At 35.4% G+C, this 18772-nt stretch overlaps 1 protein-coding gene across 4 annotated transcripts in view; it reads right to left on the bottom strand.

The window, feature by feature from the left end:
* Positions 1-689: 689 nt before the first annotated feature.
* MICU3 (mitochondrial calcium uptake family member 3) overlaps positions 690-18772 on the bottom strand; it is an 87848-nt gene continuing 69765 nt past the window's right edge. For 3 of the 4 annotated variants that reach the window (XM_067721950.1, XM_067721949.1, XM_067721951.1), the window contains 5 exons: positions 18328-18499; positions 8138-8246; positions 5970-6127; positions 4751-4819; positions 690-3031 (listed from right to left, as the gene is read on the bottom strand). In XM_067721950.1, coding sequence (XP_067578051.1) covers positions 4751-4819; positions 5970-6127; positions 8138-8246; positions 18328-18499 — 508 coding nt within the window. In that variant the 3' untranslated portion in view covers positions 690-3031. Of the gene's footprint in view, positions 3032-4750; positions 4820-5531; positions 5599-5969; positions 6128-8137; positions 8247-18327; positions 18500-18772 lie in introns of all 4 variants that reach the window. The other variant, XR_010939594.1, reaches the window with a different exon arrangement.

Raw genomic sequence — 18772 nt, 5'->3', positions numbered from 1 at the left:
CACTGTGATACCATGACATCCATCTGATAACCAAGACGGCTACTAAGTGACTAAAGGGTGGGATATACTGGGCAAAGGGACGATTCACAACCCAGGAAGGTCATAGTGGGATTTCATCATGTTACTCAGAATGGTGAGCAAGTTAAAACTTATGGATTTTTTATTTCTGGAATTTTCCATTTAATATTTTTGGACCCAGGTTGACCACGAGTAACTGAAACCACGGGAAGTGAAGCCATGGATAAGGGGGGACTACTGAAATGTATTTTGAAAATTGGTAAATTTCTAGGAGTTGTCTTAGTAAGATGATACCTACAAAATACCAACATTAGTGAAACGGGCTGCTGCAGTGTTGGTTTAATGATTTTAAACCATTTAAACAGTTAGTCTGTAAAGGAAAATTGATATTCCATTCACATGTAAACTTTCTGAAAGTTTTCCAGTACCAATGATAATATTTTATCAATATAATGTATGAATTCCTATTATACACTTTGAGAGGCTTTATGGCTCTATGATGTATTTACTTACAGAAGTGTTGATGAGATTAATTTCTTGGCATGTATTGCTATAGCAGAGGGCATAAAATCAATGGAGGTTTGGTAATCAACAAAGATTTTCAAAGTTTATACGTGACATTTTTCAGAAAGACATTAGTCCACAGATATACAGAAAAGCAAAGTACTAAATTTCTTGATTCAAGAGCAAGTGTATTTATTTTAAGATAACATAAGAATGTAAGACAGGTCACTTTACAGTTATAATAAGAACAATAAACTGGAACTTAAATGGAATTCATAATAAGAAATGATTCTGAGAATTACCATAAACCTTTCATCATAAAGTCTTCTGTAAAGAGTATGATACTAAAATTTCATGTATAGCTTCATCTTTCCAAGGAATAGTTTGTAGAAGGAAATACTGAGAATAGCATACATGTATTTAGTACATTACTATTTTCAAAGTACTTAAAATTTTTAAAATTGATGTAAACAACAGTCCAGTGAGATATTTTTACCTCCCATTTTATAGATGATAAAGTTCAAGACTGATAATATGTGGAGAATCACCATAATTTACTACTCTTTTCCATTTTAATTCATCAGAATATTTTATTTATTTGCATTTTAATATTATGCTGCAGTCTTATAAGCAGATGAGTATCCATTCACTCTGATAAGCAATAAAGAATAAAGGTTACATATGTAATATTCCTTGGGAGAATGGCAGAATTACAAAGAATCTTAATGAGCTAATTCAGTTTTTAATATCTATTTATAGGACTGTTCTAAATAGCAATTTTTCCATATATGCAAGATAATTTAGTTTATAATTAAAGATAAAAGTAAGTTGCATTTTTCCATTCTTTTAGATAGCAAATAATATTGAGAACATTCAGTGTAAGGTAAAATAGAGCTGGGGCACGTTAAATGAGAAGGTAGACATTTTCATTTAGTTAATCAACGGAATCAACCTGCAAAGCAGGTGAAATTATACTATGTGAAATCCTAAAACTGATGAATCACATATTTTTATATCAATGTAATAAATAATATCAGAAAAAGAATGTAAAAAGTCTAAAAATGCATTGTCAATGCTAACAACATATTCTTGGGAATAACATTACTTTTATAAATAGGCTGATGCAGAACTATCAATTTCACCTTTAATAACTTAACAAAAACAAAGTCAGTATTTCCTATTTTCATAGTAAAAGCAAGATAACAGTTGGAGTGTGTGCAGTTTATATTTAGTACATCTTAGAAGATAAATGAACCTATCTTCCACATACAGTATAATTTAGATTCATTGTTCTATTTTTGCATAGTAACTTTTTATAAACTACATTTTTTTAATTGAACAGATTTCCATTAAATCCTATCAAGTTATTTTCTCCAGGAGAAAATCTAATTTTGCTGTTTTTCAATAGAAAGTTTATCTTTTCTCTTTTAAGACATTTTGAAATAATAAATTCTATTTAAAGTATTCATGATTACTGGCTGTTTGGCATTACTTTAACATGTGGTCCTTTCGCAAGAAAGAAATATTAACTTCTACCTAATATATACTTCAGTCTGCTAAACCATTTTATATTAATCTTTTATAATACTCATTTTGACACCACAGACACATAATAACAATATGAGATAAGTTACAGAGCCTCAAGATATTATTTTTACTACTGTTATTAACATGTACCATCTGCTATCAGGAGCTGCACCATGTTTAAAACAATAACGACAACAACAGTGACTACTGATACAAAAACTACCACTGTTTCTACCATTAATGTATGAGTTTTTTTGAGAAAAAAAATTTACATTTTAAATTACTGTATACATAAAATAGTATCAGACATTCTGTTGACTTTGGTAAATGAACAAAAACTTTAAAAAAAACTTTATATGATTCAAACAATATATGTTAATTAAGCAATTTTAAAAGTTAAAAGTACAGTGTAAACCATCATATTGTATAGTAGCTTAATTTCTATTTGTGTTTCAAAATTACTTCAATGTAATTAAAAGCCTGGAGATCTATTAACAATTCTAAGGGCCCTAAGATAAATCTCAAGGAATATTCATTTTCTGATAATAAGTTCAGTCTAAAACCAAAAATATGTTGCTGTTCATTTTTAAGTGATCTAGATTCCAGGAGTCATACATTATTTTGAAATGAGACAAATTTCTAATAAATTTTTTTAAAAATTAAAATACATTCTTATATAGTCACTGGAAGAATCCGAAGGGAATGAAAAAGTGCAGAGTTCAGTAAATCAAGTCAAAAGCTCAACATGATAACACGTAATGTTAGTAATTAGTAAGAAGATGCATGATAACATGTAACATTAGTAATCAGTAAGAAGATGCATCTTATATTCAAAAATTCAGTTAAAGAAAAAATAATTAGCATTTCACCTTTTCCTTCATTTACACAAGTTCTGATCTCAGACCTGCTTCCGCCCTCTGAAGTTTTTGCTTCTTGCACTTTCAAGTAGATAATAATCCTTTAAACTTTGCTTTAGAAGTACCTAATTAAAAAAATATATGTAATACATAAAAGTAACATTTTTTAGGATGAAATTCGGAGGTAACAGCATTAATCATTATAATAATCACAGGAAACAGTAAGGCACATGATAAAAACACGCAACAGCAAGTATAAGAATCAAAGACTTAATCATAAACTATTTCCTTAAATTTAAAGGTTCAGTGTTTTGTTTAGTAACTTGTCTAATCCACAGTCTTACAAAGTTCTAGAATCTAAGTAGTCATTTTTTTCTATGGTTCTATATACTACTACACAGAATCAATAATGTCAATGTGACACTATTACAGGCTGGTTGGAAACACTATCTATATGAACATATAAATGGTATAGTCCTACTATTTTTTTAAATGTTTAGCTTAACTTCTTATAATAAAGGCAATATAAAGTTCCTCAAAATAGAGATTAGGAAGACCTGACTTCTTCTGTTAGCTCAATCACAACAGTTACCACCTTAGATAAGTAAATAAGCCTACTTACCACTAAACATTTTAGACCAGCAATTCCCTAAATGGGTTCCATAAAATATTAGGCTTCAAAGCTACTTTGCAAAATACCAAATACTGCTGTTTTCTTTTAGAGAGACAAATCAATAGTGGCATATTAAGATCTGTAAGTCCTAAGGAACCTATTTAACCATATCTATTATGATATTTCTCATACTTATTTCTAAACAGCTTTTCGTCTTTTAACTAATATACATTGACATCCTATGCATATGTACCACTTCGGTAATGCCACTCTAGACAAATATAAATGTTTTAATCTTGAAAAAAATAGGTATTTGCAAGCATGTAAATGAATGAAAGTTTCACTGCAGACACCTAATCAGAACCCACAATCAACCAAAATTTTAGAGCTATAGTTGACTTTTAAAAGAAAAACAAAAAGAAAAAAGGAAAAACAAATCTCTCATTTTGGAGGTCAGCAACAAGTCTGAGATACTTATTTGGGTTGATACAAACCGAACAAATCTCCCGTATCTTCCTCAACTATTTCATTCCATGGTGATGGTGTAGTAAATAATAACTAAGATGGTTTTGTCATCACACAGAATGAGGCTCAAATTGCTCAAATCCTGGTTTGCAACTTACTAGCAAGTTATCTTGGGTAAATGACTCCCCAAGTCTCTATTTTCTCTGCTGTTAAATGGGATATCTATCTGTAAGGATTAAATGAAATACTACATGTAGAAGAACACCTAGTATAGTGCCAGACACCCAAAATAACTCTAAAAAAATTTAGTTGCTATTATTGTAGCAGATGTTTGGAATCATGATCCTAAAAAATAGTTACAAATATCCCTTAGATGCTAGTAATCCTAGATTATAAAAATGCAATCTGGATTCATTATATTGTATCTGCTCAGATACAAAACTACAGGTTAAGCAGAAAAATTTTCAGTCACAACATTCATGAGAATTCCAGTCAGATGAGTATTTATTCCAGTTCATTTTTAGATCACAACTTAACAGTGGCAAACTAATGCTTTGTTATAATAACTGTTCTTAAACTGAATTGTATGGTGTAAAATGAAATCATTAAAAGACTAATTCTTAACTTGAATTAGTGACCTAAACATTAAAAATAAATTATAATTCTATTTCTTTCAGCTATTACCTAAATGTTGTAAGAGAAGAATAGATTATGACCCTTCTTTTACTGTTACTGAACAAATTTAGACAAACAGGTGCTAACATACTTATCTGCTATGAAGTTCCTTCTTCAGACAGGATTTGAAAGTGGGATACTTCTGAACTGTTTTATAACCCTGTGGAACAGAGGATTAAGAGTGTGCAAATGTAAATAAAATGTTATGGGGTCACAGATATTCAATAAATAAGGCAAAAATAAAAATACATAAAATCTAAGAGAGAAATACAGTGTCAAGGGTTTATAGCATAGTTTTATATTGGGGTGGCCAAAAAGTTTGTTCGTGTCTTTCGTAACATCTTACAAAAAACCTGAACGAACTTTTTGGCCAACCCAATATTTTAGTTTGATCTTGCTATTCTAAAATATTTGAGGAAAAAAATGATTTTCAACGCATGCCCTTTTAGGCATTTGTGCCATCACCGCAAATGTTAATAACTAACCACTAGGTGGCAGTTAAGTACACGGTATCTTTACCAAGACAGTTGGGATTTTAAGAATCCATTAAAAATCTTTAAAAACATTGTCTCAGATGAATCTTGATTTTTTGGTACATATATATATTTTTTTCTTTTTAAATGTACAATGCTCAGGGGTACTGTTACCAAAGAGGGAAGATTGAATATTCTAGCTGTTAATCATATATTTTTTTCTTTTTCCATTTGTGGCACATCCAAATACATTAAATGTGTAAACATTTATTGATTTATGCTACATTTCATTCTTTAAAACATATTTCTGAGAAAAATCACTGAATTTCTTGTAATTATTTTGCAGTATAAGATGTTAAAAGGAAAGAACAGTTCAACAGACAAAAAAACATTTTTTACCTCATTTTCCATATAAAAAGTACTGAATATGCAGTGACTTAAGAACCTCACGTTGCCTAGTGGAAATCTGCATCATATAAAATGAGAAATAGTGATATTTCTTTGTATACTAGCAAGTCTTAAACAGCCAGTGTGCAGACTGAATCAAAATATTTGGCAACATTTCCCCCCCACAAACTGGGATGAAGACATTAAACTAATTGAATATGAAAATAAGTTATTAAAATTCACACTGATTTTATATTTAAAAAAGCATCACCTTTTATCTCTTCAAATTGTTTTTGAAAATAGGTAGGGCCTTATGTTTTTTCTTTTCAAATATAACATTTCCTGTTTATATCCTTAAAAACTTATATAAATTGTTTCTGAAACTTAGATGGATTTTTTTCTTTCAGTTCTTAAAAAGGATAGCAATAGGGTTGAAATTTATAGGTTTACCCGGAATCCTCTATGGAGTCTGTCTTTCATAATTCCAATGAATTCTTTATAGCTTAATTGATCATCTTTGTCAACATCAAAAATCTTAAAGACTGTGTTCACTAAATGTGGTGAAAGTCTGAGGCCAGTGGCTACATAGACGGCACGTTTAAATTCATCTAGATAAATGACACAGAAAAGGAGTAAACCATTAACATTATTTTTATAATATGTGTTAATTACTAGCAAGGTTATAAAAGAAGGGTTTTTTTCTAAACATGGGTCATGATCTTATGTAACATAGCACTTTTCATTAATCATGCCATCTTTTTAGGGAACATAAAATTTTTTGCGGTTTTAATTAAAAGGACCTACTATCAACCACAGATACTTTAGAGGTTATTAAGGTGAATAAGTTCTCAAGAAACTTACAGTTCAGATGGGAGATGACACACCTGCCCAAATAATCATTACACAGGACCACACAAAAAGCAGCAACAAAGCGCTATGAGAATTTGGAAATGAGTGGTTACTTGTGGGGTAGCGTAGGGAAAAGAGAGAGAAGACAGCGATTAGGGAAGGCTGCCGCTTTGTATCTGAGTTCAGCCCTGAAGGATAAAGGATTTCAGCTTGTAGAGATGAGAGGAAATGGCAGATGATGACATGAAAGAACAAAGGTGGGGCAGGGCACAGGAGCACAAGGCATGTTCAGAAAATGAGCAGCCTGGACACCCAGGAGCTGGGGAAGCTCTGCGGGGGGACTTTGAGGTGAGGAACCTGTACGATCTTCAACAGGCAATTGGGGAACTGAAGAATTTTCCATAGCAGGTGTGTCAGGGTTAATCTGTTTTAGGAAGATTATTCTGTGAGTTGTCCAGGAAACGTCAGAGAGGAGAGTGGATAATGGCAGGAATACCACTGCGGTGGCTACAGCAATAGCTCTTTCTAAGGGGTGATAACGTGAATTAACGTGCTAGAAGTAGCAACAGAAAAAAAAAAAAAGAGACAGATCTATTCCTAGCACCTGCAAGGGTGATTTTTTTCATTTCGTTTCATTCAGTTCCACAAAGTAAAAGAGCAACTTTCCATTCTGAACCAGCTAAGCAGATACTGACTTTTTCTCTTTTTAAAGTTGATTAGTAGGTTTACCATGGCAGTAAAACATTGGCCTGTTAAGGCAGGGCTCCCAAAGGTTTTGGTTTTAAAACACTAAAATGTGTTAAGAAGATGCCTTATTGGAATATCTAGACCAGTCAAAGGGTGAAATATGAAAACTTTTCAGTTTTTAGGTTTCTTTTCCTCAACGAGTAAGTGAATGAAGCTATGCGAGGGATTCACTATCTGTGTTTTGGGGAAAGAGAATTATTAGCACTTAGAGGCTCCGGTTTGCCTTGTCCCTAGAACTTGGTAATAAAATAACCAGACTGTCCTCTGAGATTGAACTGGGGGATTAGCACTTATTAGATTATGGCAGACACGGGTAAAATCACCATAAAGACATAACCAGAAAGCCCTCATATGGCAAGAATATTTAAAAACAATATGGCCACGAGGGAAGGGAAGGTGGGTCATAGCTACAGAATGCTGGGAAAAGGACTTGACTTGTTAGTCTACCTACAGGGAAAGAATGAGCTGGTCCTGAGGACTACAGCATTCAGAATTCTATGGCAGTTGTATTTTTTGGTAAATCAAGCAAAATTGACTGTCATTTTTATATATCGTTCTTAAAACTTGGCTAATGTAAGTCCATGGCTAAGAGGTGGCTCTGTTGACAAAATTCAGGTTTCTGAGCCAGCAGAGAGTGTGGGTAAAATCAGTAAGACAAACAAATAATATGAATATCACCCTGTGATGATGTTTGCGGCATGGCCAGCTGGCTCTTCTATAGGGAGACACATATCCCCTCAAGGTTACCAAGCAGCCATGAGGTTTCTTCCTCTTTAAACCTTTACAAACATCATTAGCTTTTCCCATAATATGCAGTGAAGGGCAATCATAAATTTAATACAAAATAGTAGCATATTTTCCTAAATTTAGCTTAGGGAAAACAAATTTCCTGTTGAAGTATACACCAAACTTTCAGGCAAATTGATGGCTAATATGATATATCTAGTTAATTTGTTGTCAAAGTCACCAGAAGCAATGTAGGAATATGGTTTGCTTTTAGTTTTTGAAAGTTTGTTACTTACCTTGCCCTATAGAGCGACTTGCAAAATTATACATATTCAAGGCTATTGCAAAGTCTTCTAGGTTGTTCAAAAACTGGAAAAATGACCTGAATTCATCAAATGTAATGCCCTATATTGGGAAAATATATGTAAATATATTTAGCATTGTCAAATTGATTTAAATAAATATCTACGCTTACTAGAAATAAGTAGACTGAGCATCAGCAATATATCTTGTAAGTATATATTTCCAGGGTACCTTCTGAAACCTTCTTTCTCCAAACGAAATGTAAAATTCACCCAAATTTTTTTCACTGGGTAATGTTGCTACTATTAGCAATGATAGGTGAAAATATTTTTAAAACACTGTCATACCAGCACAAAGTTAAAGAAAAATGCTACAATAAACATAAATTTAAAAGTTTCCATTTTTAGAAATTCTCACTTCAGGCCTGAATTTCTTAAACTTTAAAAGTTAGTATGATCATTAAGAAAAAAGAAGAAAAAAAACCCTCTAAAAACAGTTTCTCGGGCTTCCCTGGTGGCGCAGTGGTTGAGAGTCTGCCTGCCAATGCAGGGGACACGGGTTCGTGCCCCAGTCGGGGAAGATCCCACATGCCGCGGAGCGGCTGGGCCCGTGAGCCATGGCCGCTGAGCCTGCATGTCCGGAGCCTGTGCTCCGCAACGGGAGAGGCCACAACAGTGAGAGGCCCACGTACCGCAAAAAAAAAACACACAAAAAAAAACAACAAAAAAACACCCAGTTTCTCCTGTACATGTATTTCTCCTTAAATATATTTCAGCATTAGGTCATTAATGTCTTTATAATGACAATGCAAAATAAATATGTCTAATAAGCCAACAGTCGTGTATTTTTACTTGTTCCTGCCATGATAAGGCTGCCAGAATAACAGGAGGAAGTACAATGACTGTAGCAGAGCTCTGGGAGGCCCAACACAGGGCTTCCGGTAGGGTCATGGAAAGGACTCTGGAATTTCATTTACGTAAATTGAAGTTATTGCCACTGCTATAACTTCAATTAAACAGGAAAGTGACTTGAAATAAGCACAATGTTTATTGCCACTGCTATAACTTCAATTAAACAGGAAAGTTACTTGAAATAAGCACAATGTATCTCTGATAATATGAATTTGGATACAAAGGGCTGCATTTGCTTGATGTGTTCTCCTCAGCAAGATGAACAAAACTGAGAGACAAAGTAAACAGAGAACAAGCAGAGGGCTGAGAGCTTAGGCGTCACAATTTCTGACCTTACTACTGGGGTAGCAGGGGAAGGGAAGCTAAGGAGGTGGCACTGGAAAGCTGGGCAAAGAACCAGAGAGTTTATTTTCATATAAGCCAGCTACTGATTAAGTGATTTATTATCAAAATAATATTATCAATTTGTTATTGAAATAATAATACCAAATTTTAATACACATTAGTTCCACTTCAATTATCACCCCTCTTTACTTTCAAGGAGAATCATCACTGTCATTTCTCTTCACTTTTTCTTTTTCTCTTTCCTTACATTCATTTATGGCCATTCCAACTCTGGATTCTGCTTTGTGATCTGATCCCCCCTGCCATGTTTTCCTGACAGGACTGTTTGACTCAATTAGGGAGACTGAGCCAGAAGGGGTTTGTCTTGATGTGAAGAGCTTGTTGCCAGGGAAACTGGCCACTGCTCTGGTTCTGTATCAGTTTGTGCTGGATCAGCTGTCCCAGCAACAATCTCTGTGTCAGGGTGACAGGTTAATGCTGGTAAAAGTGAAAAACAAGAGGATGGGATATTTTAAAACAAAGTGTAAACAAAAATGTCAATACTTTTAGGGAGCTTAAAATTAAAAGGAAATCAAAGAATGACAGAATACAATGTTCTCCATCTGAACCTTTGGATTTTTCAAAATGGGGATCTCATGTTTGGAAAGACAGGGCAAATTCAAAACCATACAGTAATTGTTTTGTACAGATTAAACTCTTTGTGTTTGTAAATTGAAAAACAGGGCATTCATTTTGACGGCGATTATTTAAAGCAATCCATTCTTAACAGAAGTGAGGGACAGACAGTCTGGGGAAGTGGCAGAGAGACAGGGGTATGGCCATTTCTTCTCCCTCCCCATTCTTATTCCCAGAATCACTTCTGTAATGAACCACTGGGACTTGAATGGAGTGTGTCCTAATCGTTAGAAGTGGAGTAAAAAGAAGTAGCTTACATTGTAACAAAAATAAAGTGATGATAATATCTGACGACTTTAAAGTATCAAAAATACATATATACTGAGAGTCCAGAAATAAACCCAAATATCTATGGTCAACTGATTTTCAGTAAGGGTGCCTTGTTCTCAAATTGTCATGATATGTGATTTGACCTGTCTGGTGATTCCCTGAAGGACCAGCACAGAGGCTAACTTTTGTTTCACCCTTTTCCCCTTGGACTAGAATGGCTTTCCTGGTGACAGTGACATCTATTAAAACATTTAAAGACATACACACTCTATGCCAGCCTGGGGCAAGGGACGACAGAGGAGACAAGTGGCAGACAGAATCCAAAAGCCTGGGAAGGAGGAGGCTGAAGAGAATGGTTACTGGGAGAATAGGGGCTCACAGCGCTATTGCATATACTTGGGAAATTGGACATGCCCAGGAACTGACACATGCTTTAACAGACCTGAGAGGACCCTAGGTTACCACCTCTGGCAGATATGTGAGCTCTGTGAAAGCAGGAGGTGAAGGTAAATAAAGGGGCTTAGGTAGCCTGGCGTAGTGTTGAAGGAGTGCTCCAGCTCACAGCTTAACTGCAAAGACTGGGACAGTACTATATTTTTTTCTTCTTGGCTTCAGGCATTTAAGGAAATCTCTGTCAGTTCTCTGGCTAACCCCTAAGATAAAGGAACAGAGTCTTAAGTGACTGCACACGACAAGGAATACAGTCTTTTCTGTTTGTTTAGTGACTTATCCAAGCTATTTTGCAAATGGACAACTGTAGGGGAGAATGTGATTTCCAGAGTTACCATATAATATTCAAAATGGCTAATTTTTAGCAAAAAATTACAGTGCATACAAAGAATCAGGAAAATATGGCCCATTCACAAGAAGGAAAAAAAAGAATCAACAGAAGCCATCCCTAAAGAAGCCAAGACATTGGACCAAAGAAAAAACGATTTTAAATTAATTGTTGTAAATACGCTTAAAGAGCTAAAGGAAACCATGGACAAAGAACTAAAGGGAATCAGGAAAACCATGTATGAACAAAATGAGAATATCAATAAAGAGACAGAAAGTGTAAAAGGAACCAAATAAAAATTCTGGAGCTTAAAAGTACAATAGCTGAAATGAAAAGCTGACTAGAGAAGTTCAACAATAGATGTGGGCAGACAGAAGAAAGAATCTACGAAATTAAAGAGAGGACAATTGAAATTATTCAGTCTGAGGCACAGAAAGAAACAAGAATGAAGAAAAGTGAACAGGGCTTCCCTGGTGGCGCAGTGGTTGAGAGTCCACCTGCCGATGCAGGGGACACAGGTTTGTGCCCTGGTCTGGGAAGATCCCACATGCCGCGGAGCGGCTGGGCCCGTGAGCCATGGCCGCTGAGCCTGCGCGTCCAGAGCCTGTGCTCTGCAATGGGAGAGGCCACAACAGTGAGAGGCCCATGTACCGCAGGAAAAAAATAAAAAAGAAAAGTGAACAGAGCCTAAGGGTCCTGGGGACACCATCAAGTTCATACATACGTTATGGGACTTCCAGAAGGAAAAGAGACAAAGGAGTCGAAAGAATATTTAAAGAAATAATGGTTGAAAACACCAAATTTGAGGGAAGATGGGAGTCTGCACATCTGAGAAGCTCAATGAAATCCAAGTAGGATAAACTAAAAAACGCCCACACCAAGACACATATTCAAAGTGTCAAAAGCCAGAGCCAGAGACACTTGAAAGCAGCAGAGGAGAAGCAGCTCTTCACATAGAAGGGATCCCCAATAAGATTAGCAGCTGATTTCTCATCAGAACTCACAGAGGCAAGAAGTGAGTGGGATACTTCAAGTGCTGAAAGAAAAAAACCTGTCAACCAAGAATTCTGTATGTGGCAAAAGTATCCTTCAAAAATGAAGAAATTAAGACATTCTCAGATAAACAAAAGCTAAGGGAATTCATTACTAGCAGACCCGTCCTACAAGAAATGCTAAAGGAAGTCCCTCAGGCTGAAAAGACAAGAAACTAGATAGCAACTCAAAGCTATATAAAGAAATAAAGAGTTCTGGTTAAGGTAAAGGTAAAGGTGATTACATAGATAACACTTCATACTCACTAGGATGGCTATAATTTATATATATAGCAATTCCACTCTAGGTATATACCCAAAAGAACTGAAAACTGGTATTTAAACAAAAAAATACATGTACACACATATTCATAGCAGCATTATTCACAATACCCAAAGGGTGGGAAAAGCTCACATGGCTATGGGCAGATGACTGGATAAACAAATAGTGGTATATACCTACAATGGAACGTTATTCAGCCATAACAAGGAATGAAGTACTGATAGATGCTACAATGTGGATGAACCTCAAAAACATTATGAAAGAAGCCAAACATGGTAAGTCACATATTGCCTGATTCTTTTTATATGAAATAGCCAGAATGGTTAAATCCACTGAGAGAAAAAGCAGACTGATGGTTACCAGAGGCTGGGGGAAAACACTTAATAGGTACAGGGTTTACTTCTGGTGTAATGAAAATGTTTTGGAAATAGACAGAGATAGTGGTTGTACAACATGTGTATATACTAAATGACACTGAATTGTTCAGCTTAAAATGGTTAATTTTATGTTACATGATTTTTACCTCGGTAAAATTTGAAAAAATCAAAAGACTAGAATGAGGAAAAGATTTAAATTGAAAAAGCCAAAAAAATCATCAAGACAAATTATCATCCAAACTAAAACGACCATTTAGAAAACATGCGCTTAAGAGGACCTCAGGAATATAAACTATGTTTATTCTCAACACAAAATTCATACTCATATCATAAATTAAGTGTGCTATTTAGATCAGTAACTGATCTAAATAGCAAATACATAATAACTTTTACAAATATATAAACAACTCTGAAAGATTGAGGGAAGTGTACCATTGTGAAAAAAGCAGAAAATTCAAACTCTGAAATTTACTGGCTGAATGACCTAATAAGGTAAGTCTCTTAAATCTTTCTGAACATCAGTGTCCTCAAAGCTTAATAACGGTAATTTTATTACTTTCTTGTTAATATTTACATTACGTGGTTATGATAAGCCCTCTTCCTTTCCCTTCTACAGTCTCTATCTACATTCTCTCCTAGATAAGTTCACCTGGTCCCATGGTATTTAACATTTTTTAAGTTAGTTATATGGCAATATATTCACCTGTTCAAAATTCAAAAGGAACAAAAGAATATACAACACAAAATCTCCCTTTCTCCCACCCTTGTCACCTAGCCATGTAGTTCCTTTCCTTGGAGGAACCAATGTTTTTAGTTCTGTGGGTCCTTCTAGAATTAGCATAGGCTATCTTTTTAAACAAATGGTAGTATACTATACACAATGTTCTAAGTTGTGTTCTTTTTCATTTACTGCATCTTGGAGATCATTCTATATTAGTACATAAAGACCTTTCTTAGTCTTTTTCCAGCTGCACCTTTTCCCATTTTATAGTTACATCATAATTTATTTAACCAGTAACTTACTGCAAGAGGTAGTTTCTGGTATTTAACCAGTATGTTACTGAAAGAGGCAGGTAGTTTCCAATCTTTTGCTACAATGCTATAATAAATAACTTTGTATATATCTACCATTTCATATAAGTGAATATATATGTAGATAAAATTCACAAAAACAGAAAAGCTTTAAGTTCCACATCTTTAAATATTATCTATCAATTCATTTGACAGGGGCTCTAGGTGCTGCGGATATACGAGTGAATAAAAAAGATAAAAACACTAGCCTTCCTGGAGTTTATGTTCTAGTTAGGGGAGACAGACAACAAATAATAAAAATAAGTAAATATCAATACTATTATTTATCCAGATAAACAATGAAAAATAAAAAGTAAATTATATGGTATGTTAGAAGACAATAACACTATGGAAATAAAAACAGATTAAGGGAAGAAGGAATAGGGAATGCCAAGGGAAAGGGTTATAATTTATCTACTAGATTATTACTTACATAGCATGTTACATATTATTTATATAATAGGTGAGTCTTTATATATTAGATTGGAAGGGTAGGCCTCATTGAGAAATAACATAGTGAGCGATATACACAGCATATCTAAGAGAAGAGCATTCTGGGCAGAGAAAAGAACCCACACAAAACCCCTGAGACAGCAGACTGCCTGGTATTTGAGAAACAGTAAAGTAGCCAGTGTGGCTGGAGCAGAGCGAGGACAGGGGAGAATGGCAGGAAGTGAGGTCCGAGGTAATGAGGGAGCAGCCTGTGTAGGCCTTGGAGGCCACTGTAAGGAGAAAAATGGGGAGTTACTATGATAAGATCTGAATCATGGTATAAAGCGCTTCCTTAAATGCTGAATGGGGAGCGGATGGCAGGGAGGCAAAGCTGGAGGCAGAGAGGTGACTTAGGAGGCAACTGACCTGGGTGGTAGCAGTGCAGGTGGCAAGGAGTGATCAAATGCTGACAGAAGCAGTGCCAGGAGGATCTGTGGTGGATTGTACGTAGAATGAGAGGGAGAGGTCCAAAAATTTTGGGCTAGAACGACTAGGAAGAATGGAGTTTCCATTAATTCAAGCAGGGAAGATGGCGCATGGAGCAAGATTTGGGGGGGATGCTCAGGAGTTTAGTTTTGCAACATTAAGCCTGAGATGTCTACTGGATACTACTGGAGATGCTGAGTAGGCGGTATGAAGTAAAAGACTGAAATTCGGGGGAGACGTTTAAACTGGAGACACCATTTGGAAGTCTATACACCAAAAGTAGTCCTCATTGCACCCCTGAATGCTAGTCACACATCCAACTGCCTGCAGACTTTCTTCAAGTGGATACCTCATAGGAATCTAAAATTTAACTTGTCCAAAATAAAACCATTGATTCTTTCCTAATCCCAAGCTTGTAGTCTTGCTTAGCTCAATAAATGGCACTGTTTCACCATGTGGTTCAGGCCAAAACCTAGGAGTTCTTCATGATTCTTGTTCCATCATATTGCAGTCTAATCCAGCAACATGTTCTATCAGCTCTACTTTTCAAATGATCCAATATCTGACCACTTTTCCCTAGTTTCACCCTGGTCCAAACCATGCTCATCTCTTACCTATATTCCTATTATAACAACATTCTAACTTGCCTTCTTCTTTCAAACCTGGGCCAACTGAAGTCTATTCTGTATACACCAGCCACAATAATCTTTTGAGACATGAATCAGGTCATATCTGGCTCATGAGTTAGATCAGATTTGAGTGCCATAGTAGACAGCAAATACTCACTGAATGAATACTTGTTGAATGAACAAACATGACACCTATGTTCTAAAACAAGATTGGCAAACTTTTTCTATAAAGGGTCAGAGAATAAATATTTTAATTTTTTCAGGTTATATGGTGCATGTTGCAACTACTCAACTCTACTGTTATAGCTCAAAAGGAGCCAGAGACAATCCATTAAAGAATGAGCGTGGCTATGTTCCAATAAAACTTTATTTACAAAAATAGGAAGTAGGTAGTTTACTTACCACTGCTTTAAAGTTTAAATACTATAGTAGCTTACCATCACTCTTAGAATCACTGTTAGAATAAAATCTAAACTTCTTATTTTGGCCTACACGATCCTCTGAGACCTGACCCCTAATCTATCTCTCCTCGATCTCCTACTATTTCCCCTTCACCGACTTTACCGTTTTGGCAATTTCTCAGATAAAGGAAGCTTTTTCTGTCCCCAGGCCCTTAGTATTTGCTGTTTCCTCTGCCTGGAAGGTTCTTCATCCAGATCTTGGCACAGGTCATTCCTCACAGCCTTTTCTCAAAAGCTACCTTGATTGTCTATCTTCTTTTCTAGTCCTCTTCATAATATTTATCATTATCTGAAAAGATATCATTTACTATTTTTCCTTTACTTGTTTATTGCATCTCTCCATGAAGAAGTGTTTCCATGAGAGAAGGATTTTGCTTATCTTGTCACTTTATCCACGGTGGCTACAATAAGGCCTAGTAAACAGCAGATGTTTAATATCTGCTAGATAAATGAATGGAAATGAAAGTATTTTAGAAATGTAAAGTGCTATTCAAGTACTACTACTTGTTATTCTTTTGAGAGAAGAGGATGGCAGGTGAAAAGATGGTAAATACAGAAGTAGGGTGTGTTAGGAATATCACTGGCTTAGCGTCTTGGGTTTGAATCCTTGGGCAACTATCTTAAGTACCTGAGAGCCTTAGCTTCCTCTTTTCTAAAAGAAATTTATCAGTATCTGGAAGGTTGTTCTAATGATTGATGAGATAACGCAAAAAAAAAAAAATCAGTGAGAATCAATGCTGGTTCACTTGCTATATTTTCCTTTTCTTACTGTAATGATTTGTTACATTTAAGATACCTCTATCAATTAGAAGTTTTGAGAAGCTGAATTTAACTTAAAAGAAAATTTTTTATTTTTTGGCTGTGCCACACGGCTTGCATGATCTTAGTTCCCTGACCAGGGATCGAACTCGGGCCATGGCAGTGAAAGCACATAGTCCTAACCACTGGCCTGGCAGGGAATTCCCCTCCCCCAAACTTTTTATTTTGAAATAATTTTAAATGTAAAAAATCGGTGCAAAAACAGTACGAAGAGTTCCCTAAACACTTCACCCTGGAATTGATTTTTTTGAATTTCAGATTTTTATAAGTTTCCAGTGGATAAAAGAAAAAAAAGCATATTCTTCAAGGCCCTAATAATACACTCGTAGCTCGACAAAATAGTACAACTTCTGATATTTATTTTTAGGGAAGTGTCTATGAATTGGAAAAAATTTACTTCAACATGTAAAACAGATAAAAGACCCCTAAGTGATTACATAAACTAATAGTCAAATGCATCAAGTCCTTTTTTCCTCATTCCGTAGGGGACCTGCAGAATTGTTAGCACTGTCACAGTGTATCCACTTTAAACCAAGTCAAACTGTTTGCAAGTTTTTCTTGGATAGATTAACTTGATCCTTCTACAAACACAAATAGAAGGCAATATATCCAAAACATCCCATGCTTGAAGGGGTACTTGTAACACCAGTTCTATTTGGTTGCAGTGATGCACTCAAATACCACTAGATAATGCAACTGCTCAGAATTGCTGACAAAACATTTGCTACTAAACAAATAGACAATCAGTTGTCCCAGGTTCTTAACCATTCATGCCATCCAAACTCTTTGAAAAACCTCACTTCAACTACCGATAAGATCACTCACTCGTCAATAGCCGTCTTCTAATGACCCTTTATTAAGGGTATTATAGAAATGAATAAAGTGTGACTGAAATGATGTCAATATAAACTGTTTTATATGAGGTGATGTTTACATAGTAGTCAAAGCTTATAGCTCAGCAGAATTCTCTTGAAAAGTGATATCCATAATGTGAATAAAACAACTGCTAATAACCTTAAAGGTTTTCAGCATGTCTAAGAAAAATATGGATATCTACCCAGAATTATATTATTTTTTAAATTTTTTTAAAAATTTATTATTTATTTATTTTTGGCTGTGTTGGGTCTTTGTTGCTGTGCATGGGCTTTCTCTAGTTGTGGTGAGTGGGGGGCTACCCTTCGTTGCAGTGCGCGGGGGCTTCTCACTGCGGTGGTTTCTCTTGTTGTGGAGCACGGGCTCTAGGCATGCAGGCTTCAGTAGTTGTGGCTCATGGGCTCTAGAGCACAGGCTCAGTAGTTGTGGCGCATGGGCTCAGTTGCTACGCACTATGTGGAATCCTCCCAGACCAGGGCTTGGACCCGTGTCCCCTGCATTGGCAGGCGGATGCTTAACCACTGTGGCACCAGGGAAGTCCCAACCCAGAATTTTAAATTAATCCATTTTAAAGTTTAGCCAGAGCGCTTAAGACACAGAGGAAAGAAGGATGGAATATATCCAAAGAATCTATTAATCCACAGAGGAGCAAAAGAACTAACAGAAGGACAATATATTTTACAGACCTATATAATTACAAGATAGTAACATATGTAACAAAATAAAAATGGGGATTAGATACCTTTTCTTCAGGTATACTATAACGCACATTTTCCAAAAATACTGATGTATTTTCCACATTTGTGTATCGTAAAAGAATATGAGCAAAATCTTCTTCACTGATAGTATTCATCCCATTAGAGTAGGAAAGGAATTCTATTTCTAGAACTTCTGTTTGGAGGTTATCCATGAATCTATGACAAAAATACATAAACAATGAATAAGATAAACGAAGAGTGATGGTAACAGATGGTACTTAGCCTCTCAGGACTTTGGCTTCTTCATCTGTAAAATGGGCATAACAAGAATATCTTGCAGGGTAGCGATGAGACTTAAAGGAGTTAATGTGCCCTGCCAATTGTTTACTGCAGCAAACACTATATACATGCCTATTTATTATTATTACTGCAGTTTATCAAGACTGAGGAATTGGTAATATTCTTTCTTCTGAATATATAGGAAATAAT

This window comes from Pseudorca crassidens, chromosome 21 (assembly GCF_039906515.1).
Source record: "Pseudorca crassidens isolate mPseCra1 chromosome 21, mPseCra1.hap1, whole genome shotgun sequence".
Taxonomy (NCBI): domain Eukaryota; kingdom Metazoa; phylum Chordata; class Mammalia; order Artiodactyla; family Delphinidae; genus Pseudorca; species Pseudorca crassidens.
Note: the sequence above shows the minus strand (reverse complement) of the source record. Positions and strands in the feature narration are given on the sequence as shown.